Here is a 27,696-nt window from a genome sequence, read left to right as displayed (position 1 = left end):
TTATATAATGAATATCATTTTATAATTGATTTATTACCTGCATTATGCATTATACTTATATTTAAGATACAAAGCCACCTCCCACATGCATAAACTTACAAATGTGATCGTCAGCTCCTTCGCCCAATGTGAATTCCGCCAGCGTCGCAGGGGGCTCCGCGTTGTTGCCATTGCACAGGGGCGACCCCCCGCAGTCGCCGGTGGCGCATTTCCATCTTCCGTCCTCATCGAATGTGCACAACGTGCCTCTTCACACGTGGCCCGACCATCCACTAGGAGCTTCAACTGTCATACTCTGCCCGCGCCCGCCTGGAATCCCGGCCATACAGTGTACTCGCAACTGTTTATTAGCGTAAACGAGGACGCCCACGCTCCTGCCACATTCAATAACTACATCACCTCAAAATTAGTTACTCATATTTCTAATCAACAATATAAGTTACTAGAGGAACACGCTTACAGACATTTAAGAAGGTAGTTTAGTTTAATTGGTTGTTTGATGTAAATAAACAAATAATCTACTGTCGGTCCCCAATAAATCCATAAAACAGAAAATGCAATATTGTAGTTTAGTTTGAAATGCCGTCTACAATAAGGTTTTCCTATTTAATCATCTTTGTACATACTAGCAATTGTCTCTAAAAGTGCAAAGGTACACTGAAGTTTGAGAAGATCATCTTGTCAAGAATAGAATCTATTGATACATGCTCATAATAAAATTTTAGAATTAGAAATCAGCTATATAATTTCAAAAATCCTCTTAATAACACAAATACTCATAAACTTCTATTTATAAAATACAAATAACTCAATCCATTTAGTTACATTCAACCTAATGACAATGATGACAATATTCATTTTTAACACACAAAATTTGTAATAAAATAAAGTTTCCCTGTTTAATTATAAATATAGAATTTAAAAATAATAATAAAGTTTTTTCACAATTTTAGATACCAACATTCCCCCAAAATAACCATTTGCAATCCCTTACAAACTTTCATTTTTATCATAAGATTAAACTAGAAATTCTTCATCCTAGTTTAATCTGGGAAACAAATATAGGTTAAACCTTATCTCTAATTTGATTCTATAACTTAACAACATAGACACATTGGAGTCAATTGTTTTCAACAACACAACAAATTTAAATTAATTATGTAAAAAAAGAAATGATATCTCTAGTACAATTAAATCCAATAAAAAAAACAATTTCTGATATCACATTGGAAATAGTGAAAAGAAAAATTCCATGCTCAGACTACTGAAAAATAATTTCATACATCACATTGGAAACACTGATAAGAAAAATTTCATGCTGATGAAAAGAAATGTAGAGCAAAAGGGTAGGGTGGAGGGTTTATCTAGAGGTTGTTTTTCTAGAAACCACCCATTTTTACAATTGGAAGGTGTCATTTTACCAGCATATTGATTTGTATTTTTTTTAAGTAAGACCATTATTGGGTAAATTGAGAATCGATCATGCACCAGTTAAATGAAATCAGGTGATTATGGTGAACTCTGACCGAGGACAAAGCACTACGGATTTTGCTAAGGTGTGAAACAAGTGTCTGATCAAGCCAATTAAGTTCCATACAATTTCTCATTAGTACAAAGAAACTTACCTTTCAAAATTACAACCAAGATATAACGAAATAACATTTTACCTTTCTATTTATACGAAAAAATTATAAAATCATATTTATGAATTAATTTGTGACTTATCTGATATAGATAATATATAAAAGTGAACTTATTGCATCAAAATTGTTCTTATATGGATTTAAAAAAGAGAAAAAGAATAATTGAATTTTATATTGAATGTAAAATTTTTTAAAAATTATATTTATATAAATACATTAATGAATTTACTTATATAATTATAAATTTATTAACAATTCCATAAAAATATAATACACACTTTTTATATAATTTAACTTCATTCATATGGGTGGGTGAGAGATCCATCTCAAGCCATTTTTCCTGAATTGGTATTATAATTAACGTGTAATTTCATTACACATGCTGTTTCTTGAGCTATTAATTCCTACTCAATCAATTAGATCAGGAGATCCATCTCAAGCCATTTTTCCTGAACTAGTATTATAATTAACGTGTAATTGCACATGTATGTTGTTTCTTTGAGCTATAAATTCCTACTCCACCAATTAGAGCAAAGTCTTAACAGAGTAACAAAACATGAAGTATTACAAAAGAGACACTACATAACAACCCTGCTCTTGACTACCAACTTATAGATAAATACGTATCTTTATGCAGTTATAATTTCTTTTTGATTTAGCACATCTGAATTTAATGAGTTAATTTAGCACATCTCAATTTAATGAGATAATGTAGCTAGTATTAGAAGCTGATATAAATGCATAAACCATTGATGACATATTTTATTAAACCCACATTCTCATTTAGTGCAGTTATGTTATAGAGTTTGCATGTAAAAAATACAAATCGACTGTAATGATACCTACTTGGTTTCACAAACAAAAATGATACTACCTGATTTCACCAACCAGCTTTAGGACACTAAGTAAAAAACACCTGATCATCATCTTTGCTAGTTGAATCACATGCTAATGCTAGTCACCCAGATCTTTCCACGATATTTCTAAAAAAAACCTTGCAACCTTGCAACGCCTTCTTCAGCTTTCGTGGGCAATGCATGAGTTAGGCCTAGTTAGATTCTTGACTATTCTTAATGGAAATAATCAGCACTGGGATATTATACTACAAGTCCACAATGGTTTCCAACTAGAAACAAATTTGGAAGTGTAAAACAAAGACAAAGTTATAAGAAGAGCTTCGGCCTAATTCACATAATGAAAGGCTAGTTTTGACTTAGAGACAGTCAAAAAGTCAAATTGATTATTACAAGGAAGATAGCAATGACCATACCTATATATAAATATATAATTATATAAATGAAATAATTTAAGAAGGGGTTTACTTTAATAATTAGTTAAAATGTATAATTTAATAATTAAAAAAAATTAATTAAATGAGAATTAGTTAAATTGAAGACCTAACTTATTTATAAACAAAGTAAATGTAATTAAATAAAATAATAATACAAATCAGCAAATAAATAAATAATAATAATATATATTCGCTAGATAAATAAATAAATAGATAAAAATCTATATAAAAATAAAAATAATATATATATATATATATATATATATATATATATATATATATAAATTAGTTATGAAAAAAAAATAATAAAGTAAATACTAATAATGATATATATCCGTTAATAAATAGATAAATTACCAATACTAACAATATATAAAAATTAGTGACGAAAAATAAAATAATAATAATAATATATCTTCCTTAATAGATAAATAAAATTAGTATATAATAAAATAATAATAATATATATAAAAATTAGTTACGAAGAACTACTTAAAAAATAATAATAATAATAATAATAATAATAATAATAAATAAAATAATAATAATAATAAATAAAATAAATAATAATAATAATAATAATAATAAAATAGTAATAATAAATAAATAATAATATTATTATTATATATATATATATATATAATAATAATAATAAAAAAAATAAAATAATAATAATAATAAGTAAATAAATACTAGCTATAATAATAGATACCAATATCAATCCGGGAAAGAGGAGCGACACAAAATAAACAGGAGAAGGCCTGGAAAGAGTCCAGGGCCAAAAAGGATAAACCAAAGGAGAAAGGAAGGCTCCAGGGGAACGACAAAAGCGAAAAAAGATGAAAGAGGGGGGGGGAGACTAAGAAGAAAGGGTAGGGATCCAACATCTACTGATCTTCCAGCCGTCATCTCTATTGAGATTGTTAGGCCTTCTTTCGATCTCAATAGCTTCCCTGAGTTTCCGATGATGGAACTGGGCAACCTTGGCAATAACCTTAGCCTCCTCAATACAAACGTGATGCTTGGTCTTATCCACATGCTCTGCCAGCGCTGAAGACTTGGTTCTCCCATGTTTTAGGTCAGCAGCATGTTCACAAATCCTCTGATGGATGGAGCGCCCTGTTTCCCCGAAGCTCTTCTTATAACTATTATGGATCACAGAAGTCTCAATTCAACAAATACAAAGTTTTTTAATATCACACTGCCAGGAAAGCAAACCCCACCAGAAAAACCTGCACGGGAGCTTTATATTATTTTCAAGAGTGCCAATGATGGTTGAATTCTCGATGTTGCTAGTAGCAATAGGGGAAATGGAAGAGGATTTCACTGGGTCAGGGTTTGGCCGCCTTGTTTTTTGTTTTTCTTGCATCCACCACCGATGGGGACACTTATGAGGATTCCCCTTGGTCTAGTAGCAGCGGCAAGCCTTGTAAAAATGGCGGGGTTGGGAGAGATTTTGCTTCTCAAATTCATTGATGGATTATGGCTAGCACCTAGTGTGCCTCCTTACTGTTTGGTCAAATCAACCGTGGAAAACAACGACAGCTATTTACATGAACGAACGGTGGAAAACAAAAGCGTAGATGAATGTCAGTGGTGAGTTCTTTCAAAATGGAACACCTTCAGTGTAATTAATGGAAAATTGGTTGGTGTAAGGATCAAAGAAGAAAGAGAAAGGGAAATTCTCCCTAGAGTGGAAATTGTTACAGGAACAAAAACGATGAACCACTCTCAACTCATAGATGATATTCTCTTCCTTGATGAAGCCTTAGTGAAAATATCACGAAGATTCAAATTCACATTAGATCATAATTAGAGGCCTTGACAAAGAAAATACATAACAACAAAAGCGACATATCTAGTTGGAATAGCTCTAACTTTACCCTACACAATATTGTAAGAGAGATGGTATTCCTAATTCAAGGTCATTAGAAGAAATTCATATTTTGGCATCCCTATAGTGCTCACCGATCCAAGAATCTCATATTAGTCCCCCATGCTTCAAAATTTTAAGATTAAGATGATCAATCCGGGAACTTAGTGGCACAATCTAGTAGATTGGACTATCCTTGTAAAATGTATCATCATGTCCACTCTAGTCATTTTTCTCAATTCAACTGCTATAACCCCAATGTAGTTCACAAAATATTTATTAATTTAGAGATTAAAATATTCACGTGGCAAGGAAGAAAAGAAAAATAAATTCCATCTAGTCAACTATAAAATAGTTCATGGTCCCTTAAATAGATGTGATTTGGAAATAATAGATCCTATATTGTCTAAACAAGCAAAGGGAGCCAAGCTCTTTATGGAGATATGTGACAAGTAAAATATAAATAGTGGTAAGAAATTCTCTAGCATAGATATTTTAGAGAAAAACATATTAGAATCTTGAATGATAAAGTGCCAATGATCTTTGGATTCCCTATTTAGTATCTCCATAAAGCATTCATACCTCCACCCAAAAGCATCTCACATGGATTCTAGGAATCATGAAACAAACCAAAGTGTGGGAAGACAATATAATGGGTTTACATCCCTTTCTTTAGGGATTTTCCTTCAAAATATAAGAGTATAGATATTAAATCAAGGTATCAAATTTCTCTTTGATATTTCTGAATGGGAAAACTCTAATAGCCCCAAGCGTTAGCTCAATTGGTCGAGTTCTCATCATTAAAGCACCTCAGTAAATGGAATGCCACGTGGTCAATTATCCTCAATGTTCTTAGGGTTAGGATATGCTAATGAGTTGGTGGGAAGTGATCCCTTCGAGTGGATATGCCTGGATATTTTCTGTGGACGTAACAACCACAGATCTCGAGTGTCCGTGAACCACACATAAAAATAAATAAATAATGGGACAACTCTAATGAATTTCAAGTAGGAAATGGACTAGATGCAAGTATTCAAATCCTCCTAACAAGTTATGCAATAAGATGAACTAGCATTTATCTCAACTAAAGTGTACATCTCCCTTAAATAAATGAGCCAAATATTGAAGAGGATGCCCCCCACGCCCCCAGGGGGGAATCTATTTATGAGCATTGAATATTTGAAATATTTAGCTAACCAAAACCTATCACCCCATTCCCTCATCTAGAAATTAGTTGAAGGGAGATATTGATCACCACATATCCATATCTCCATTTGGATTATTTCTCACAACAAAATCTTTACTCATGAAAATCTACATAAACGAGGATTCCATGGACCCTCTCTTTGATACATATGCAAATGAAAAGAGAATTAGTAAAGAAGTTATTTTTTGAGTGTTAGTTCATTGCAAAATTTTGGAGGAAAGATATTAAATATCTTGTAAAACTCATTCACCCATGCAAGATACAAGAGAAATTCCATTGACTTTAATACATCACTATCCTATTTTTGTGCATAAGAAACCTCTTTTTAAGAGTTATTTGATTATGTTACCTAAGTTCTTAATGTGGAAATATAGATATCTTGTAATAAATACATATTTAAATAGGTGCCCCACATCCCTAGCAATGATATCTAATGAATTGATCCAAAAAAATTGTTCAATCTAAAGGTAGAAAAAAAATCTTGCTATAAAAATTACTTTTCTCTAAGTTCCTTATGAAATTTAACTCCCTCCTCCCACATCTACCCAAGTAACCTACCAACTGAGGTAAACATGTGACAAGAGGCTACTATGATATGATTCAACCTCCTAGGTGACCTTAAGGAAGTGGAATCGACTGAAACACAACATACAAACCTTCCACATCAGCTACAAGACCCCTGAGAACCATCCCAACACTTCAGGCAGCTAGCCCCTGGGTCCCACTGAAGTTTTTGATCACTTGACCTCTGGACGCTCTCATGCTATAGGCCAGTGAGCATCCAGGGGGCTTTGGATGCTCACATGCTATAAGCATGCCATTGTCGAGGGACTATTTTTTCCAATCCTGTGCCAATGTCCACGAGATTTAAGCCACTATTTCAGGCCCAGAGCCCAATTCACTGCAAAGAATTGAATGACATCTTCATAACAGTGAAATAATAGGGAAACGATGATGCAAAATAAAATCGTTAAGCAAGCTCTTAACCATACCCCCACTAGCCACGATAGGCATTTCGTTAAACATATAAAAAATATGTAATCTACAAGTATAAACAACATATTTAAGCATATGGATCTCATACTTATTTGAGAATCGCTAAGAAACATTATTCCCTCTTATCAATTTTTGTATTATCATCTATTAGGTCATAGATACATTTTACATTCATTCACAAGTAAAAAGTTGATGAGAGCCATAAATAGCCACTGTCATAAAACACACATATAACCAACATTATAGTAGAAAAAATACCAATGAAATCACAACCATATGATCCACATATAAATCAATATAATACTCATAGAAATGCAAAAAGAAATAACCTTTCATTAATGATGCAAAATCCAAACCTCGGATAGGACTACCATGTCCCACCTGACCATAGAATGGATGAGCCAAATCTCTCTTTAGCCATTCACCCTCGTGCCATATTCCAAGCATGAATGTGGGACTCAAACGGAATGAACCAACTAGGGCATACCAAGGCTAAACCACCTCACCCTCATTAATAGAAACCAGGCTTTACCGTAATCCATCCCGGATCACTACGCCAACACAATGAACATGTAATAACAAGAATTACTATGATCTCCACCAGATCACTAGGCAAAAACAAGCATGGACACCACCAAATTTCTCCACCTACACCATGAGGAATTTTACTGCTTTACTTTAATATCTTAGGCTTTACCGCAATCCAAACCCAGATTACTAGGCCCTAAACTGAGGCCTACTCCCCATGCGTTATCTCATATCCCAAACTCGGGATTACTAGGCCCAACAAAGATCAAACCTCCTCTTGGCTTTGCCATATATCCTTCCATTCACCAACAAGATTCCTAGGCCCACTGAGGCAATACAATTGTTGAGAAATGGCAACAAGGAATTCTAGTTTAATTTGTCCTTGAATTAAATGGAGAATTAAAATCGAATTCTATTCTCATAACAACTTGTAAATAGTTAATTAAGTTTAATTAACTTAATTAGCTTAGGAATTTCAAGTTGGAAGTCTTTCTAAAGTCATGTATATGTTCTCCCTAAGTTTTAGGGGTCCATTTCGAGGTGAGGCCCGGGCAGAGTATGGAAATTGAAGCTCCCAGTGGATGGTCGAGCCACGTGTGGGGACGCACATTATGCACATTCAACAAGGACAAAAGAGGGAAATGTGCCATCGGCCCCTGCGGGGAGTCGCTCCAGTGCAACAGCAACAACGCGGAGCCCCTTGCAACACTAACAGAATTCACATTAGGCGAAGGCGTATCTCTCAAATTGTAATAACATTATGGACAAATCCGCCCGCTACAATATATTTTGTCATCTCTACATAATTTGGATGCGAAACCTTATGAAAGTTATTTCCAACTAGTCAGCCTTTAGTTCTTCTTTGTTCTCCTTGTACAATTTCTCTGCTGCATTGGTCACAAGATTGTAAATATGCCCGAATTTGTGTACGACTCTCTCCACAACAAAACACATTTGTAGTTAGCGTGGAAGCCAATATGAGGAGGAGAAGGCATGATGTTTTATTTTCCATCAGATAACTTGTTGATAATGTCCACAGTGTCATCGAGAGTGACGTGAAACCAATACCCAAGTCTGCCCAATGATTAGAGCCACTCAGCGATGTATTTTTTTTAATGGGAAACGATTTTATGATGGATATTATTAAGTTTGATAGTGTTTATTTTGAATTTATATAATTTTAATTTAATTAATAATAGTTATTATTATTATTTATTTTTTTTTTTTGTAAATTTCGTGGTGCTTCCTCTATTTATATTAATCTTCCAAAATTAGAAACTTCCATTTGCTCCAGGTGGCTTACCTGCCCAAAGGAAACCAGATAGCCACCTGTTTGCATTAAAACCTGTCCAAAATTTGAAAAGTTTTTTTTTCTATCCATCTAGCGACATTGTCTTTACTATCTATACTACTGTTCAAATTAAAAAAATAAAAGAATTTCATCAAAATTCTATTAGAATTGTACTAGACCGTTGCTTCAATCCTTGTCTGAGGATGTTACTGGGGCTGGCACTTTCGCACTGGGGAGCTAATCATCTCGCTCCTCTTCATATCTTGTAGTGTCTGCTCAATTCTTCCCAAGCCCAAGTTATTTTTGTAAGTCTATATCTAAACTGTTGCAATTTCCCTGAGGAGTTCAACCCTGACTAGATCCTTTTCCTTGGTGTTCTCCTTTGCCTCTATTCTGCCACTCGCTGCTTGTTCTCGATTAAGGGTCATGGCCTGTGCCACCACACCACATTCTTCATGACCCAATACTGCTATATTTTTTGTCTGAAGAGGGAGTGACAACTTCGAGAATTCCCTGGATTGGGAACCATACTTTCCCAATCCTCCATGGGGATGTCTTGGTTATTTATACTGTCATTAAGTTCTTGCTCCCAACCAGAAATTTGGGCTCTGATGTCTGGCGGGTTCCCTACCATATAGGCGTCAATGAGGGTTTTCTTATGTTCACTGCCCAACTTTCTCCCTCTTTTCCTTTGTTCTTTGTTCGAGCTGCTCGTTCCTTTTGCCATCTTTTTATCTTGCTTGCCTCTCCTAGTCACCATGTTACTACCTGCTTGCCTGTTGCTGTCTTCTTCTTGTTGTTCTTTGTCTTCCTCACTATGTTGGGCGTAGTGTGAGGTGAGACCTATCACATAGTCATTACAGTTATCAGTTTTATAATAGTAAAAAAAAAAAGTTTCCCATTTACGTATGTCCTTTTTGTTATCCCTTCTATTGCCAGAATTAGTTTCCTTCAAAATTTATTTCGTAATGCAACCAATCCTCTCAATGTTATGGGTTCTTTCCTTTCTCGATTCTTGATGTTTTTCCCTCACGACAACAAATGACACGCAACCAGCTTGTCCTGGGCGTCCGTATGGTTTCTTCCCTAGGTAAGGTTGGTTTGTTGTTCCTCGCTTCCCAGGGTCTCTTAGGTTTGGGTATGTCCTCCCTCAGAGTGCTAGCCCTATATTCCTCCCCTAGAGGTTTCTTGTTTCCCTTATTCTCTTTTTTCTTGGTTCTTTTTACTCTCTGAGGTTCTTCCTTGTTACCTTCTGGTTTTCTCCCATAGTTTCCTACAAGGGTGACTATAGTCTTGCTCTGTCTTATTTTGTTTCGAGCATTTGCCATGGTGTAGACCTCTCCCATCCTAGGTTCTAGTCCCTCCCACCTTAGCTTCCTCCCCCGGGTTTTCATAACCTTTTCTATTGTTTTTTCCTGACCCAGGTCACGGGAGTGTCTGCATACCTCCTTGCCTAACTCATTCCTTTCCCTTATCAAATTTCCTATATTCCTACAAAGATCCATCCTATGCCCTACAAAGCTAGGGGCCAGAGGAGCAACATACTAACTTTCAGGTTTGATGCTGCTTCCGTCCACAGGCTGGAGCATTGATCTTCAGCCACCTTTCCTTTCTCTGGCTCTCATCTTCGTCTTCTGGCTCTCCTAGTCACCATGTTACTACCTGCTTGCCTATTGGTGTCTTCTTCTTGTTGTTCTTTGTCTTCCACACTGTGTTGGGCGTAGTGTGAGGTGAGACCTATCACATAGTCATTACAGTTATCAGTTTTATAATAGTAAAACAAAAAAGTTTCCCATTTACCTATGTCCTTTTTGTTATCCCTTCTATTGCCAGAATTAGTTTCCTTCAAATTTTATTTCGTAATGCAACCAATCCTCTCAATGTTATGGGTTCTTTCCTTTCTCGATTCTCTTGAAGTTTTTCCCTCACGACAACAAATGACACACAACCTGCTTGTCCTGGGCGTCCGCATGGTTTCTTCCCTAGGTAAGGTTGGTTTGTTGTTCCTCGCTTCCCAGGGTCTCTTAGGTTTGGGTATGTCCTCCCTCAGGGTGCTAGCCCTATATTCCTCCCCTAGAGGTTTCTTGTTTCCCTGATTCTCTTTTTTCTTGGTTCTTTTTACTCTCTGAGGTTCTTCCTTGTTACCTTCTGGTTTTCTCCCATAGTTTCCTACAAGGGTGACTATAGTCTCGCTCTGTCTTATTTTGTTTCGAGCATTTGCCATGGTGTAGACCTCTCCCATCCTGGGTTCTAGTCCCTCCCACCTTAGCTTCCTCCCCGGGTTTTCATAACCTTTTCTATTGTTTTTTCCTGACCAGGGTCGCGGGAGTGTCTGGGTACCTCCTTGCCTGACTCATTCCTTTTCCTTATCAAATTTCCTATATTCCTATAAAGATTCATCCTATGCCTTACAAAGCTAGGGGCCAGAGGAGCAACATACCAACTTTCAGGTCTGATGTTGCTTCCGTCCACAGGCTGGAGCATTGATCTTCAGCCACCTTTCCTCTCTCTGGCTCTCATCTTCGTCTTCTGCATGCATCTAACTATGCCCTGATCTCCCTTATGGTTTATGCCCCTCCCCTTCCTGTCGTTTACCTTTGCTGCCACTTGTCTATCATTATTCCCTGCACTAATCCCTACGTCGTCACCTCGGAATGATGACCCCCCATCCTGGCTACCACCTCCTCACATTAACCCTCACTTGCTCTTGGCTACTCTTGCCATATGTGTGTTGTCCTCACCCTGCCACTTGCTAATTAATAATTATCTAAAGTATTTATATTTTTTATTCTTTTAATTAATTTAATTAATAAAAAATTGAGCTATGGTCTTTTGGGCATGCACTATTAATACACCACTAAATTGTAGAAAAAAATTATTTAAACATTAAAAAACTTCATGATAATGTGGGAGTATGTTTCCATAGTTAAAAATTTTATTGCATGTTTTTTTTTTTATATTTATTAATGTATATATATTTAACTTATATATTAATTATTTTTAAATAAATTTATGACTTAATGTTTTTTTGTAATGTGAAATATTTTATGCAATACATTTTTTTGATAATTATCATTATTGACGTTTCCGTTCTTTGTGAAATTATATCATTTTATGTTAATTTTAAATTTATTTTTAGATACAATGATATGATTTTCAATAATTGCTAAAAGTTCGTACCCATGTGTGTTTTTTAATTTTAAATAACATTGAAGTCAAAACGAATAATAAAATCCGTCTTCAAAATGTGATATAACTTTGATTTTCATTTTGATGTTATTTTCTCTCTTAAATTATATCTATAAGCTTACATCTATACTTTTCGAAAAGGCGTCTTTATTATACACTATATATTTTTAAATATATGTTGTTTTATTATCAAAAATGTTACATCATCATTGAATAAATCAAACATGTTACCATTATAGATCCATCTTTTATATATATATATTAGGATTTGTTGCTTCATCATTGAAGCACTCAGATATGTTATGATCCATCTTAACCATATATATTTATATGTTGCTTCATGGTTGAAGAATCATATACATTACTAGTATAGATCCATCTTAAGAACGGTTTTAGATCTAACAAGCCTTAAGAGGGATAAAATCTAGCAGAGGTTTGCACTTTAAGAGATTTGATCATTTTTAATGATTGATATAAATACACTGTTAAAATGGATCAATACCGGTTATTTTTATATGTATATATGTATATTTAAATGCATAAATAGATTAAATGCCTTGAAAATCCCCTTGGTCACTAGCATTGGATAGTGTAAACTATATAACTTAAACTTTAATTCCAACAATTTTTTATTTTTTTTTTTGTATTTTCAAATAATATTAATCAATCTGAAGAAGGATCAAATTATATAATAATAAGACTACTTGAAACATTTGACATTCAATTCTTTTATATAATATATACATATTTGACATTGAAATATTTTATCTGTGTCCATATTAAAATATTTTATTGTTATTATTATTTTTTAGATATATAAATGAAGCTGATATTGAAATATATTAATTAACATGGATTTTCAAATTGTTTATATATATATATGTATGTATGTATGTATGTATGTATGTATGTATGTATATATATATGAGAAGTATAAGAATTGTACATCTTTTTATGATATTTTTACTTTTAATTATTTTAATTCTCTTTAAAGTTTATATAAAGTTATTTTACTTAACATGGATAGGGACGTGAATCATGCTGTATCAATAAATCAATTAATATTTTTTGTCTTTTCTTTACAAATCACTGATAATTCAATTAATTAGCCAACACATAACATATGCATGAACTAGTTGTTATGAGCAACATATATAACATGAACTCACATAAACATAAGAATAACACATAAATCATCATCATCACATGAAGACACTTGATATTAAGTAAAAACCCTTTCGGGAGACAAATTATTGTCCTTTATTTGCTTCTTCTTATTTTATTAAGAAATCTTCTTATTACATAATTCACTACCCACCACCAATGTGAAACCCCTGATTTGTGATCTGCACGTGATCAACCACCCACTCCATGCCACTACCTGATGAAAACCACCACTTCCTCAACTATGCAGGGCACTACCTACTGTAGGATCCTACCTCCAATAGTTTCTTTGGGCACCATTAGAGGGGAGCCATTTCTCACAATTTCTCAGGCCACAACCCGAAGGAATCCACCACTCTATGCATCCACAAACCATGACTTGACCACAGAAGGTCCCAACCTTCAAGCTCTTGTGGACCACATTCATACATTTTCAAACTAGGGCCCACTATCTTTGTTCAAACATTGTAGGACATGTTTCATCCAATTTTTAGACTCGACCCACTTAATCATTCTACTCAATCTAAATACAAAAACCATTGAATCAAATCTCTTTTTGCAACACACGATCAATATGTTCTCTCATAAACAAATATGCTTATCAAATCCACTCAACAACAATAGAACATCAAACTCTATCTCAGTAATACAAAATCTGCTCAATGTACTCAACAACAACCTTGGTGGGTGTGTGTTATATTCTTTCCATTGCTAGCCCCATGCACGAAGCCAGGGGGCGATAGCCCCTTTGCACGGGGTATGGGGCAGTGCCCTGGGAATCTTGTTTTGGACCCTATACTAGGTGGACGGAACTACCTATTGTTTTGTGCATGGATTTCACACATGGTTTTGGGCATCATGGTTTTCTGCCAATGGTATTTTGTAGATCTGGTCAAGGGAACTACGATTATGTTCTAATCTAATGTTAATGGATTGGGGTATATGGATGCTTTGGCATGTATATATGTATTGTAACATTGAAATGAATATAATGAAAAATCAATATAGTAGTCCTGGTTTCGAGATTTAGGTGAAAATCTTTGTGTATTTGTTTTTTGTTTCTCACCATTGTATATTTTTTGTTTTTTAACAATTCGTTTGCAGGCAATTTATGTACAAGGTTAAAACCTACATTTGGTATTAGAGCAAGGTTTCGGCTTCAAGGGAATGTCTTTGCTATTGAGGGGTTTTTGCTTGGGCCTGTGGAAGAACTTGTTCAGTGGGAGATATGTGGGATTGAATCTTGCGCTGAGATAAGATGGTGAACAACAAAGAGATATAGATTGAGAAAGTTAATGGTCGAAATTTTGAGTTGTGGAAACTCAATATGGAGGATCTGTTGGTGGATAAAGATTAGTGGATCGCAGTAGATCTAGGTACGAAACCAATGACAATGTTTCATAAAACTTGAAGAATTTGGGTCAGAAAGCAAACACCATAATATGATTGTGTATCAGATTGAGTATTGTTGAATGTACCAGGGGAAGCTTCGGCGAAGGATTTGTGGGAAACATTAGGGACTTTGTACCAATCTAAGTCTCTGGTGAATAAATTTTTCATGAGGGAAAAGTTGTATAACGTGAGGATGAAGGATAGAGACTCAATGACAGAGCATTTGAATGCCTTTAACACTGTCATAAGCCAGTTTTTATTTTTGATATTAAAATTTCAGATGAAGATACGTACATCATTTTTTTGTATTCTCTACTAGATTCTCGGGATAATCTGGTTTTTGCAATAGGTAGAAATAAGACTACCTTGCAGTTTGATGAAAGAGTCTCATCCTTGTTGTCGGAGGAGATGAGACAAAAAAATATGGAGGGCCAAAATAGTGATGCCTTGTCTATATGAGGACGATACCAAAAAAGAAACAAAAATAAGTCCTCGAGTGAGAGATCAAAATCTAGAGGGAGATATAAATCTCTAGGAAAACCTGTAAAGGTGTGCTGGAAATTTGGAAAGGAAGGGCACTTCAAAAAGGACTGTAGATCTAAAACTCCTGAGAAAGGAAAGGGATCTGATGATGCTCCTTCTGCAGAGGCGAAAACTATCTCAAATGAAGGTCGGGATGTGTACTTGGATTCTTATTCAAGCACACATATAAATCATGAGGCATGGTTGACTGACTCTAGTGCATCCTTTCACTTCATTCCCCATAAGGAGTGGTTTTGCGAATATGAGAAATATGATGTTGGTGATGTCTTCTTAGGGAATGACAGGAAGGCTATAATTATTGGACACTGAAAAGTCAAGTTAAAGTTGCAAGGTGGAAGGATTAGAACACTTATGGGTGTTCTACATTTTCTTGCATTGGCGAGGAATATGATTTATGTAAGCAAGATGGATGATGCAGGTGTAAAAATAGTGTTCGAGAAAGATACTTGCAAGATGGTTTAAGGAGCACTTGTATTGATGCAGGGAGCTCATATTGGAACTCTGTACAAGATTTTGGGTAGCACTGTTATTGATAGGTGCAACAATTCTATGGATCGTGAAAGTGGAGCAGAAAATCTAGTGGTCTCTAGAGAAAAGACCATCCTATGACATCAAAGGCTTGGACATATTGGAGAGAAGGACCTTAAAATATTTCATGGTAATGGTATGATAGAAGGTATGTCTAATTGCTTTCTAGATTTCGATTTTGGTGAACATTGTGTATATGGGAAAAAAATCGGGTGAGTTTCCCCTCTGCTGCTAAGGGCAAAAGGGATATTAGAGCTTGTGCACAGTGATGTGTTTGGAATTGTGTCGATTACATCATTGGGTAATTTTGTGTACTATGTATTATTTATATATGACTTCTCAAGTAATACATGGAAATATTTCCTTTGGAAGAAATCTGAAGTCTTTGACAAGTTTAAAGAATTAAAGGCTCTGGTGGAAAACCAAAAAGAGAAGAAGATAAAGGTGTTGAGGACAAATAATGACTGAGGGTTCTACAAAAAGGAACTAAACAGCTTTGTAAGAAGTGTGGTATATCACAGTAGAATACTACTCCATGTACACCTAAACAAAATGGAGTTGCAGAAAGAATGAATCACACATTGATGGAAAAAGCAAGAAGCGTGCTTAGTGGTGTCGAGTTAGGACAAGAATTCTAGGCAGAGGTGGTGGAGACTACATGCTACCTAGTCAACGGATCACCTTCATAAGCATTGGAGGATAATACTTCACATTAGGTATGGACTGGTAAGAAACCCTCTCTTTCACATTTGAGGGTATTTGGTTGTGATAAATATGTAGTACATGATCCAAGGGAGAAAAGAACCAAGTTGGATAGTAAATCTAAAAGGTGCATCTTTATTGGGTATAAGGATGGTTTAAAAGGTTATAAGATCTGAAACCCAAAAACATGGAAGGTTGTGTAAAACCGAGATGTTGTGTTTAGAGAGGTGAAAAATGTTATTAAACATGAAGTCCTATCAAAGGAACCTGAGAAGATATAGTTTGAGCTAAAGGAGGAAGAATTAGACTCTACAGTAGAAGAGGAATCAGAAGATGAAGAGCCACAAACTCCAGATGTGAGAAGATTAATTCGAGAAATAAGGCAACTAGAAAGGTATAGTCCATCCACTTTCTATTGAAAATTTTCTTTATCTATTACTGATGATGATCCCAGAACTGTCAGGGAGGCAATAGATTTAGAGGATGGTAAGCTCTGGAAAGAGGCCATGGTTGATGAAATGGCATCTTTGAACAAAAATGAGGCTTGGGATCTGGTGGAGTTGCCAGCTGGAAGGATACCCTTTGGAAGCAAATGGGGGTTTAAGAAGAATATGAATGCAAAAGGAAAGGGGGAGAAATATAAAGCTTGATTGGTAGCAAAATGTTATTCCTAGGTGCCGGGAATTGATTTTGGTGATATTTTTTCTCTTGTTGCTAAGGTAGCTTCTATTAGATTACTTTTATATGTTGTTTTTGATTGATTTTGAGGTAGAACAGGTGGATGTGAAGACAAAATTTCTTCACAGGGATCTGGAAGAAGAGATATACATGAAGCAACCTAAAGGGTTTGTGGTGAAGGGAGAGAAAGAACTAGTATGTAGGTTAAAAAAGTATTTGTATAGATTAAAACAGTCACCAAGAATGTGGTATCAGAAATTTAATACATTTATATGGGGGCTTGGCTTCATCAGAAGCAAAGAAAATCACTATGTGTATTTTACCAGGTGATGAGTACAAGAAAGCCAAATGGCTGCAATAATCAACACCTCTAGAAAATTGTTTTGTTGCTCCAAATTGCACTGCTTCCTCACTTCTCCTCCTGATTTTCCCACTCTAGAGTGCCCAAAAAATTATAGGAATTTGGGATTGTGATCCTTGCCCAAAACCCAGAAAGAGTTTCCCTTGGTTCCCACCTTCAAAAATTGACCCTTCACAACTTGGCCCTCCTCCAAATACAAATTTTGTTGCTATGACTAATCCTATCAATCTTTGCACTCCCAACTCTAGAAATCCTCCTCAAATGGCCCTCCAAATGATCTCCCAGCTCCCCAGCTCCAAAATCCCCAGGATAATGTTGCCCCAAAAAATCTCACTCCAATCACTGCATAGTGGTGGCACCTGAGTTGTGTGTTGTGCTCCAGAAATGTGTATAACCTGCAACTGATGCTTCTTTCGGTCTTGGTGGTGAAGGAAATCCTTCCTTGGGTGGCACTCGAAGTCCACTAAAAAAAGGTTGAGCTTCTCTCCTTGGGAATCTCTTGTGCTAAATAACACAATGTTGGCTCAGATGAACAACTAAGGCAATTTCGATTTTCAAATAGACAAAATACCCCTCTTGCTCCCTCATTCCTTCCTTTTATAAGTGATGGCCATGCATTGCTTGTGGGTCCCTCTACAATTTCGATTTTTCCTTAAGGAATTTGAATTCCCTTCCTCCCAAGTGTGTATTTTGGGTGGGCCCCGTATTCCACTAGCATGCAAATAAAGCATTCACCCTGTTTTCTCCACCAAAATTTTCCTTGAGCTAGTATTAACCAAAATTGTCAAAATTAATTTTCCCAACATTAGGAAAATTTAGGAAGGAACATTACAATATCTATATTTCCACATTGAGATCTTCTGTAACATCATCAAATAACAGTTAAAAATAGGTTTCTTATGCATAGAACTAGGATAGTGATTTATTTAAGTCAATGACATTTCTCTTGCTTCTTGCATGGGTGAATGAGTTTTACAAGATATTTAAATTCTGTCCTTCACACTTTTGCATTGAACTAACTCTAAAAATAACTTCTTTACTAATTCCTATTTTCATTTTCATATGTGTCAAAGCGAGGGTCCATGGAATACTTGTTTATGTAGATTGTCATGAGTAAAGATTTTGTTGTGAGCAAGAATCCAAATGGATATATGGATATTTGGTATTCAATATCTCCCTTCAACTAATTTCTAGATGAGGGAATGGGGTGATAGGCTTTCGTTAGTTAAATATTTCAAATATTCAATTCTCATAAATTGATTCCCAATTTTGGGGGGGGGAGGGGGGGCACATCCTCTTCATATTTGGCTTATTTATTCAAGGGAGATGCACCCTTTAGTTGAGATAGATGCTAGTTCATCTTATTTCATAACTCGTTAGGAGGATTTAAATACTTGCATATGGTCCATTTCGAACCTGAAATTAATTAGAGTTGTCCCATTATTTATTTATTTTTATGTGTGGTTCACGAACACTGGAGATCGATGGTCATTACATCCACATAACACTTGGGAAGCTCTTGTGCTAAACAACATAATGTTGGCTCAGCTAAACAACTAAGGAAATTTCGATTTTCAAATAGACAAAATACCCCTCTTGCTCCCTCATTCCTTTCTTTTATAAGTGATGACCATGCATTCCTTGTGGGTCCCTCCACAATTTCGATGTTGCATTAAGGAATTTGAATTCCCTTCCTCCCAAGTGTTTATTTCGAGTGGGCCCTATATTCCACTAGCATGCACATAACACATTCCTCCTATTTTCTCCACCAAAATTTGCCTTGAGCTCGTATTAACCAAAATTGTCAAAATTAATTTTCCCAACATTAGGAAAATTTAGGAAGGAACATTACAATATTTATATTTCCACATTGAGAACTTTGGTAACATCATCAAATAACACATAAAAATAGGTTTTAAGTACTTGCATCTAGTCCATTTTAATAGGAGGATTTAAATACTTGCATTTGGTCCATTTCGAACCTGAAATTAATTAGAGCTGTCCCATTATTTATTTATTTTTATGTGTGGTTCATGAACACTGGAGATCAGTGGCCGTTACATCCACATAAAATATTCAGGCATATCCACGTGAAGGGATCACTTCCCACGGACTCAGTAGCAGATCCTAACCCTAAGAACATCGAGGATAACTGACCATGTGACCTTCCATTACCGAGGTGCTTTAATGATGAGAACTCGAACAATTGAGCTAATCCTTAGGGCTATTAGAGTTTTCCCATATAGAAAAATCAAAGAGAAATTTGATACCTTGATTTAATATCTATACTCTTCTATATTGAAGGAAAATCCCTAAAGAAAGGGATGGAAACCCATTATATTGTCTTCCCATACTTTGGTTTGTTTCATGATACCTAGACTCCATGTGAGATTCTTTTGGATGGAGGGATGAATGCTTTACGGAGATATTAAATATGGAATCCAAATATCATTGGCACTTGATCATCAAAGATGCTAATATGCTTCTCTCTAAATTATCTATGCTAGAGAACTTCTTCCCACTATTTATATTTTACTTCTCGCATATCCCCATAAAGATCTTGGCTCCCTTTGCTTGATTAGACAATATATGATCTCTTATTTCCAAATAACATCTATTTAAGGGATCATGAACTATTTTATAGTTGACTAGATGGAATTTCCTTTTCTTTTCTTTCATTCTACATGAATATTTTAATCTCTAAATTTGTAAATATTGTGTGAACCACATTGGGACTAGAGCAGTTGAATTGAGTAAAATGACTAGAGTGGACATGATGATAAATTTTACAAGGATAATCCAATCAACTAGATTGTGCCACTAAGTTCCCAAATTGATCATCTTAATCTTAAAAGTTTAAAGGATGGGAGACTAATATGAGATTCATGGATGGGTAAGCACTATAGGGATGCCCAAATATGAATGTCTTCCAATGACCTTGAACTAGGAATACCATCTCTCTTACAATATTATGGAGGGTATAGGTGGAGCTATTCCGATTGGATATGTTGCTTTTGTTGTTATTTATTTTCTTTGTTGAGGCCTCTAATTATAATCTAATGCTAATTTGAATCTTTGTGATATTTTCACTAAGGATTCATCAAGGAGGAGAATATCATGTAAGCATTGAGAGTGGTTTACCACTTTTGTTCATGTAACGTTTTCCACTCTAGGTAGAATTTCCATTTCTCTTTCTTCTTCAACCCTTCTACCAACCATTTTTCCGTTAATATGTACAAGAATGATTAAATAGGAAAACCTTCTTCTCGGAAGGTATGCAAACTAATATATAGGTTTACATAGCATCTTGTGATTCTTTCTAGAGAAGTAAGGGAGAGATGATGAAGATAATAGGGGCATTTCAACCTCAATCAATCCTAACATAGATCTAGATAGACATTTCAATGAATTTTATCACAGGACTATCCAAAAATGAGCAATAAATCGACACAATCAAGATTGATCATCCAAGTAGAGGAAGTTATAGTAATGTATTTAGATATACTTATTAGTCCTACTAAGAGTTTCTTGACTACAAATACCCGCTTTATAGTAAGCGTCCAACAGGAAAAATCAAGTTTGACATACTACAAAGTAATAACATTCTTAAAAGTCTTTAACCATGAATTGACTATGAATTTGTGCTCACTGATCATCGAATTCCAATAGTATGGTATTATTTGTAGGTAACATAGTTCCTTCCTTAGAGAGCTTATCCACTATTTGGTTCCATTCCCTAAAGATACGTGAAAATTCTATTTGAAGAAATAATCCAACAATATAATGAATATGGTTTACAAATGGCCTTAAGTTGATATTGTGTTGTTGGACATTGCTAGATACATTGTTCATGACAAGTCCAAAATCTCCATATACTCTAAGAGTACCAAATCATGGAAGAAGTGATAATTTTAAAACTAGGAAGAGAGAAATAAAATCATTGAAATTATTAGTACCCCTCCCTACATTTACTTTGATTAGAAATAATTGGTAATCAGATAAATATAAAACTTTTATTTATATCAAAAATAGTTTACCTAGATTCTTGCCCCCTACCAGTTGGTCAAGAGGATGAAGAAACAATGGCCTTCTGATATTAATAGGTCCAAAAATCCCACATACACCATATAACCCTATTTTTAAAAAATTAGAAAAAGAAAAGACACCATAAGTCGATAAAACATAAATTAACATTTGTCATTTCCTATCTGCATAAAGCAAACAAAGCTTAAAGGCCCTACACATTTTTTGTCTCTTAAATAAATTAATATTATTGTTAAAATAATATTATAATAATGATAAAATATCAATAATATTTTTGTTATATCGTATAATAATAATGCTAAAATGATAATTAATTTAATCATTATCATATTATGAGACATACGATAACAAGCAATCTATTATTCAAAGGTTGAGCGAGGGTCATCACTGATTTCTAGGGTAGTACAATAGTCTTCAAGTGAAGAGAGGAATCCATGAGCTCATTCTACTTCTATTAGGATACCTCAATGGTTCAATAAAAAATTGATGGATTCTCATGAGCATGTTGAGAGTCCTAATAGTGCTTTTAGAGCAAACAATCCTTTAAAGAAGTTTCCAAACTATATGACATTGATGAGAAGCATTATATATTCCAATTGCTCTAGTTTTCAAGAGGCTATAGAACAATATGTATGGAAACATGCCATGTGGAGGAGCACACCTCCATCATGAAGAATTATTTTTGGGACATAATACCAAGACCAAAAGGGAAGATAACTCTAAGTTCTTGGTGGCTCTACATGATCGAGCATGTTGTATATGGTAGCATTGAGAAGTTCAAGGTGAGGTTTGTGGTGAGAGGGTTATTCGAGAGAAAGGGAGTCAACTATGGGAGAAATTTGCTCTAGTCGCCAAGTACACTTCTATTAAAGTTGTTACATCCTTGGTTTCATTTATGGTATGGAAAATATATTAGTTGGATGTGATGACAACTTTCCTTAATGGGATCATTGGGTAAGAAGTGTACATAGAGCAACCTCAAGGCTTTGAGGTAAATGGGATGAATTCCCATTTGTGTAGGCTAAAGAATTCCTTATATGGACTCGAGTGGGCATCAAAAGCATGGTATTCTAGGATTGATGCATATTTACAAATTATGGCTTCACCAAAAGTGAAACAGATTCTTAACTTATACCACATATTTGTTCATATTGAAACATTTACTTTAATGTTGTATGTAGATGACTTTTTTTATATGTGCAAAGAAGCTTATTACATGGTGTGAAACCAATGTGGTAGCTGAATTCTAGATGAATGATACTAGGATGATACATTAGTTCTTGGGGTTGGTGGTTTGGTACAGACTATGGGAGGTCTTCCTTAGGTGGGATAACGATGCAATTCAAATTCTAAATATGTTTTAGATGGAGGATTGAAAACCAATGGCCACACCCATGATCACTAATTTGAAGAAAATGAAAACTTTAGATTCAGAGTTGCTGGATCCCTTGATGTGCACATAACTATTAAGTTCCTTGATTTATTTGGTCAATGCTAGGCCAACATATGTTTTGGACTCGACACCTTGAGTTAGTTTGTGGTGGAGGTAAGACAGGAGCATCATGTAGCAACAAAATATGTGCTTAGATATTTGAGGAGCTCACTGGAGTATGGTCTTAGATATCTTGGAGATGTTTAAGTGAAGTTGCATGGTTATTTCTCAAATTGGGTAGGCATTGTTGTAGAGAGGAATAGCACCCTAGGGTTTTCCTTTAACATGGGATCAATTATGGTAGTGTGGTTCAATAGGAAGCAAAATTCATGAGATTTTCCACTATTTGGTTTTGCTCCCTAAAGATAACACCTTTCCTTAACGGGATCATTGGGGAAGAAGTGTACATAGAGAAATCTTAGGGATTTGAGTTAAATGGGAGGGATTCCAATGCGTGTAGGCTTAATCACTCCTTATATGGACTCTAGTGGGCATTAAAGACATATTTTTCTATGATAGATGCATGTTTACACATTATGGGCTTCACCAAAAGTGAAACAAACTCTTAACTTATATTACATATTTGTTCATACCTATCTATTTACTTTGGTGTTGTGTATATATGAATTTCTTTTAATAGGTGTAGAGTAGCCCAACAGGGCAACTGAATTCAAGATGAATGATACTAGGATGATGCATTAGTTCTTAGAGTTGGTGGTTTGGTAGAAACCATAGGAGTTTTTCCTTAGGTGGGATAAGTATGCAATGAGGTTTTAGATGGAGGGTTGAAAACCAATGGCCACACCCATGATTAATAATTTGAAGAAAATGACAAATTTAGATTCAGAGTTGGTGGATCCCATGATGTACACATAACTAGTTCTTTCATTTATTAGTCAATGCTAGGTGAATAGATGTTTTGTACTGAACACATTGTGTTGAGTTAGTTCGTGGTGGAGCTACGTGAACTGTATAAGGTAACCACAAAATATGTGCAGACAACTGCATACGGTAACCACAAGATATGTGCTTAGATATTTGAGGAGCACACTAAAGTATAGTCTTAGATATTCTAAAGATGGTAAAGTGTAGTTGCATGGTTATTTCTCAGATTGGGTAGGCATAGAAAACCTTAAGGTGCTGCTTTAACATGGATTAATTATGGTGCTCCGATTACACTCACCCGAACGTTTTGCAATGTCTCCAAGAAAGGCGAGTACAATACATTTCTTTATTCAACAACAGCACTTGCAACAAAAATGCAACACTAATTGGCGGTTACGTAAAACATACACAATGAAAGAAAGAAAGAAACAGGGAATAAAGAGGTCTCATGCCCTCAGGTCTCAGTAATATCACGCAGAGACACACAGTAACACCTAGAGAGAGACGAAGATAGAGGGGCGTGTTGTTCTTGGGTTCCGTGGACGCATTCCACACAGAAAACGCACTCGATGAATTCATCCATTTCTCTACCAACTCTGGATGGTGACGTTTCAGCACGTCTTTGAGGCCCTCTGTGTTGTTTATCCATGCCATCCCTTCCTCCGTATACACTTCTTTCTTGAAATCACTGGTGAAAAAGCTATCTGCCTCCAATCGACTGCAATCGACATATATTCACAAAACACATCTTACTAAATGAATGATAAATTTTGCGCTTTTTATTGAAGAATGGAATATTATAAAATGAGAAATTATATATTTACCCACCGTGATGCCATGAGCAAAAAGATAAAGAAGGCCGTCTCGCTGATGGCAAAACCTTTAATCTTCTTCTCTGCCATGAGGCCGACCTGTAGATCTAGAAGTTCAACGTCGTTATCATAGACCTCTTTCAACATTTGGATGGCCTCCTTATCGTCTGTGAGGTCTTCCCATTTTGAGATGGGAATCATCAGCATATTCCGCCGGAATTCATTGTATCTTGCTATGCTTCTCTCCCTATCACGATAAACTGAAAAAGTACACTCTATCAAATCTGCTACTTCACATTTTAATTTAACAAATTTAAAATAGGATGAAATTAAAAAAAAAAAAGAGTGCAACCAGTAACTAAAGTAATAAATTTCTTACTCTCCAGTGCGGGCATGTCTACAGGATATGGTCTCTCATTTCCATCGGGGTCCTGAGCGACAATGTCTCTCATCCATAGAGGGTAGTTCCACAGATTAAGGGCCCCACAGGCTTGATGCCCCATTGATACAATGTGACATTCCTTACCAATATCTGATAACATTTCTTCTCCTGGAATTCCTATTAGTTCCTTCATCTGTATCCTGTGAGTAACATGAATGGATGACACCGGATATTTAACTACTATTTGCTTTTATCATAGTCTAAAGTTCAAACTACTTCCAAAATAACCAGAAAGTGAATAGAGTTCCAATCTAAGTGATGCTGTAAACTCAACTCACTCTTTGAGAATTGGAGGGGTTTTGTCGTCCACTGGAGTTCCATGAATGTCTCTGACGAGGATGCTGTCTGGCAACAGACTGTGCATTCGATAGACACCCACAAATTCCTCAGTGAGAGAGTATGGGACCCCATGATTCTGAGGCTTCGGCATTCCTATATAGCCGCTCAGAATAGAACTTCCAGTGTGACCAAAAATGTTCTTCAACTTCTTACCCAATAACCCATACCTGCACATAGTGAAAGCTTCGTTCACTAATAAGAAGAAAGCCTGTATTTAAACATTTTATAAAAAAATACGAACTCCTTTATGTTTTAGCTCTGATATTTTAGCCCTTTGCCTTAAATTTCAAGATTGCAAGCTGTCTAAAACAATATGTAATATATACCAATTGGCGTTCATTCCAGCAAGGAGGGTGTCCGTTTTGATGAGCTCCACCGTCCAGTCAATGGTGTGGATCTTGGCTATCACGGCTGAAGTCACTAATCTTGCATGGCGATACAGATCCTCATCGCTCATACCAATATAGTGAAGCTGCATTTATAAATTAGTTGACCAAATTATATTAGTCTGCAATGAGATTGATCTTAGTGCTGAAATATTCTCTAACATGAGGGTCCAGATGTGAATTTCAATGAAAAACTTTCATAATCAATGGTCATGGTCAAGTAACATCCATAGTAGTCTATAAGTTGGATTGGATTATTGAGAGTTTCTGCAATAAAATATAATTACCTTTAACATGTCGCAAACGGAATTATGTTCTTGGATAAAGAGAGCCTGCATAACCGACACCCCTGCCCATGAATTACGATCATCTCCATACACTATACTCCCATCCCTGTTTATTTATGTATAGCGTGACAAGAGTATATACATTTATATATATTGTGAGACACCTTCACAAATCAGAGGATTTATAGAGAGATAGAGCGTTTAGTGCAGGCAGGTTTTCTTACCACCAGGCGGTCCTCCTATTTCGTGATCCTGTTTTGATGTCGCAGCTGCCGGTAGGCACTGCTTTGCCTTCCAAGAATTTGAATGCCTTTAGCGGACATTGCGGTGCAACGTTGGGTGGGGCGCTTAACTTTGCCTGAAAAATCATGAATTAATGTTAATGTTATATAATTTCTCGTATAAATATAAATTATATGGTGTTTTCTATTTGTCAGATTTTTTTTTGGGAGGGAAAAAACTGTGATCAAATCTGTTTAAACTAATTTTTTTTTTGACTATATATAATTTCGGTACCAGAAAAGCTTGAGAACAGTTAGATTGTAAAAAATGCACTCCTCATATTTATGATTCTAATAAAATCACTACAAAATTCTAGGCAAATTATACCAGAAAATATTGAATAAGGTAAAGTCAATGTTATATAATTTCTGATATTTGCATTGAAAATTGTGATTGAAAACGTTGTGCTTACATGTACTGTGTCTTCAACGTGATCGACCCAGTCATGAATCATGAACTGGATCCACGTGGCAGCAAGCATGTTAAATTGTTTGCCTGTATCTACCATTTTCCTCCGAGAGAGCAGCTTGGTAGCAACTACCATGGGATGTGGCTTTAGCAGCTGTTTAGTAAATGCACATGCAATTTAGTTATCAGATTAATCTATTTAATGTGAAAAAGAAACAATGTTGGGTGGGATGGTTTAATGACCTTATCATGCTGAGGAGAAGGCAGCATGTTTCGCCCAAAGAACGCCCCTTGGCATCCTGTTTCGGGATAGAACGGGTCATTGTAACTTCCATCGGGAGTTCTATCCACTGCATTATATCTTCCTCCCTGCACTGCCGTAGCTCCCACGTAGATAAGATTATAACGCTGGTGCAATGACCGCCTTATCTCCAGGTATAGGAGTCCTAGGCAGACAGGCAATCTATGCCACGCGTAGAATCGATCCACCAAATGTATAATCTGCACATTACAAAAATAAAAATAAAAAATTCAAAGTTCATAACCCCTCATTCATTCAGTACTCTACATTCACAACATTTCGTTTCATGGTGATACTTACTAGGAAGAGGAGCCTGTCTATGAAACTCAATCTTGAATATTGGGAGACGAGGTTCCGGTCAAGCAAACCCATGATCTCAAACAGAATACAGCTGCAATTAATACGCAAGATCGAAGAGGAGGGGAATGCTCTCTGCGCTGGAAGAAAGAACACTGGAGGCCTTTATATAGAGGGCTGAGACCAGAGTAGCCGAAACCTACAACGGAGTCATTCACAATTCAGAACAAAGCCACCTCCCACATGCATAAACTTACAAATGTGATCGTCAGCCTCATATCGTCAGCTCCTTCGCCCAATGTGAATTCCGCCAGCGACGCAGGGGGCTTCGCGTTGTTGACATTGCATAGGAGCGACCCTCCGCCACCCCGGCATAAACTTACAAATGTGATCGT

At 35.7% G+C, this 27,696-nt stretch overlaps 1 protein-coding gene across 1 annotated transcript; it reads right to left on the bottom strand.

Moving 5' to 3' along the window:
* Positions 1 to 250: 250 nt before the first annotated feature.
* LOC149154974 (alpha-dioxygenase PIOX-like) lies at positions 251 to 27,376 on the bottom strand. The gene is made up of 15 exons (XM_089444273.1): positions 27,305 to 27,376; positions 26,947 to 27,204; positions 26,708 to 26,857; positions 26,238 to 26,371; positions 26,014 to 26,119; positions 25,667 to 25,812; positions 25,280 to 25,507; positions 24,939 to 25,141; positions 24,576 to 24,819; positions 24,234 to 24,465; positions 9,598 to 9,672; positions 9,400 to 9,456; positions 9,186 to 9,260; positions 8,842 to 8,867; positions 251 to 374 (listed from the first exon to the last, which is right to left on the bottom strand). Exons 1-15 carry the CDS (start codon positions 27,374 to 27,376, stop codon positions 251 to 253), a joined length of 2,130 nt encoding a protein of 709 aa, XP_089300399.1.
* Between the last annotated feature and the right edge of the window lie 320 nt (positions 27,377 to 27,696).

Source organism: Pinus tabuliformis, chromosome 9, assembly GCF_031772625.1.
Source record: "Pinus tabuliformis cultivar Carrire ecotype Pingquan chromosome 9, CPIR1, whole genome shotgun sequence".
NCBI lineage: Eukaryota > Viridiplantae > Streptophyta > Pinopsida > Pinales > Pinaceae > Pinus > Pinus tabuliformis.
The sequence above is the reverse complement of the archived record's forward strand: the minus strand, read 5'-3'. Positions and strand labels throughout refer to the sequence as shown.

What these genes read in the sequence shown, in the direction of transcription:
- LOC149154974 (XM_089444273.1), bottom strand. Translation starts at nt 27,376, where the DNA reads ATGGGTTTGCTTGACCGGAACCTCGTCTCCCAATATTCAAGATTGAGT. An exon ending in ACGTTGAAGACACAGTACAT is followed by an intron (nt 26,372 to 26,707) that starts GTAAGCACAACG and finishes ATGATTTTTCAG; the next exon opens with GCAAAGTTAAGCGCCCCACC. An exon ending in AATAGGAGGACCGCCTGGTG is followed by an intron (nt 26,120 to 26,237) that starts GTAAGAAAACCT and finishes ATAAATAAACAG; the next exon opens with GGATGGGAGTATAGTGTATG.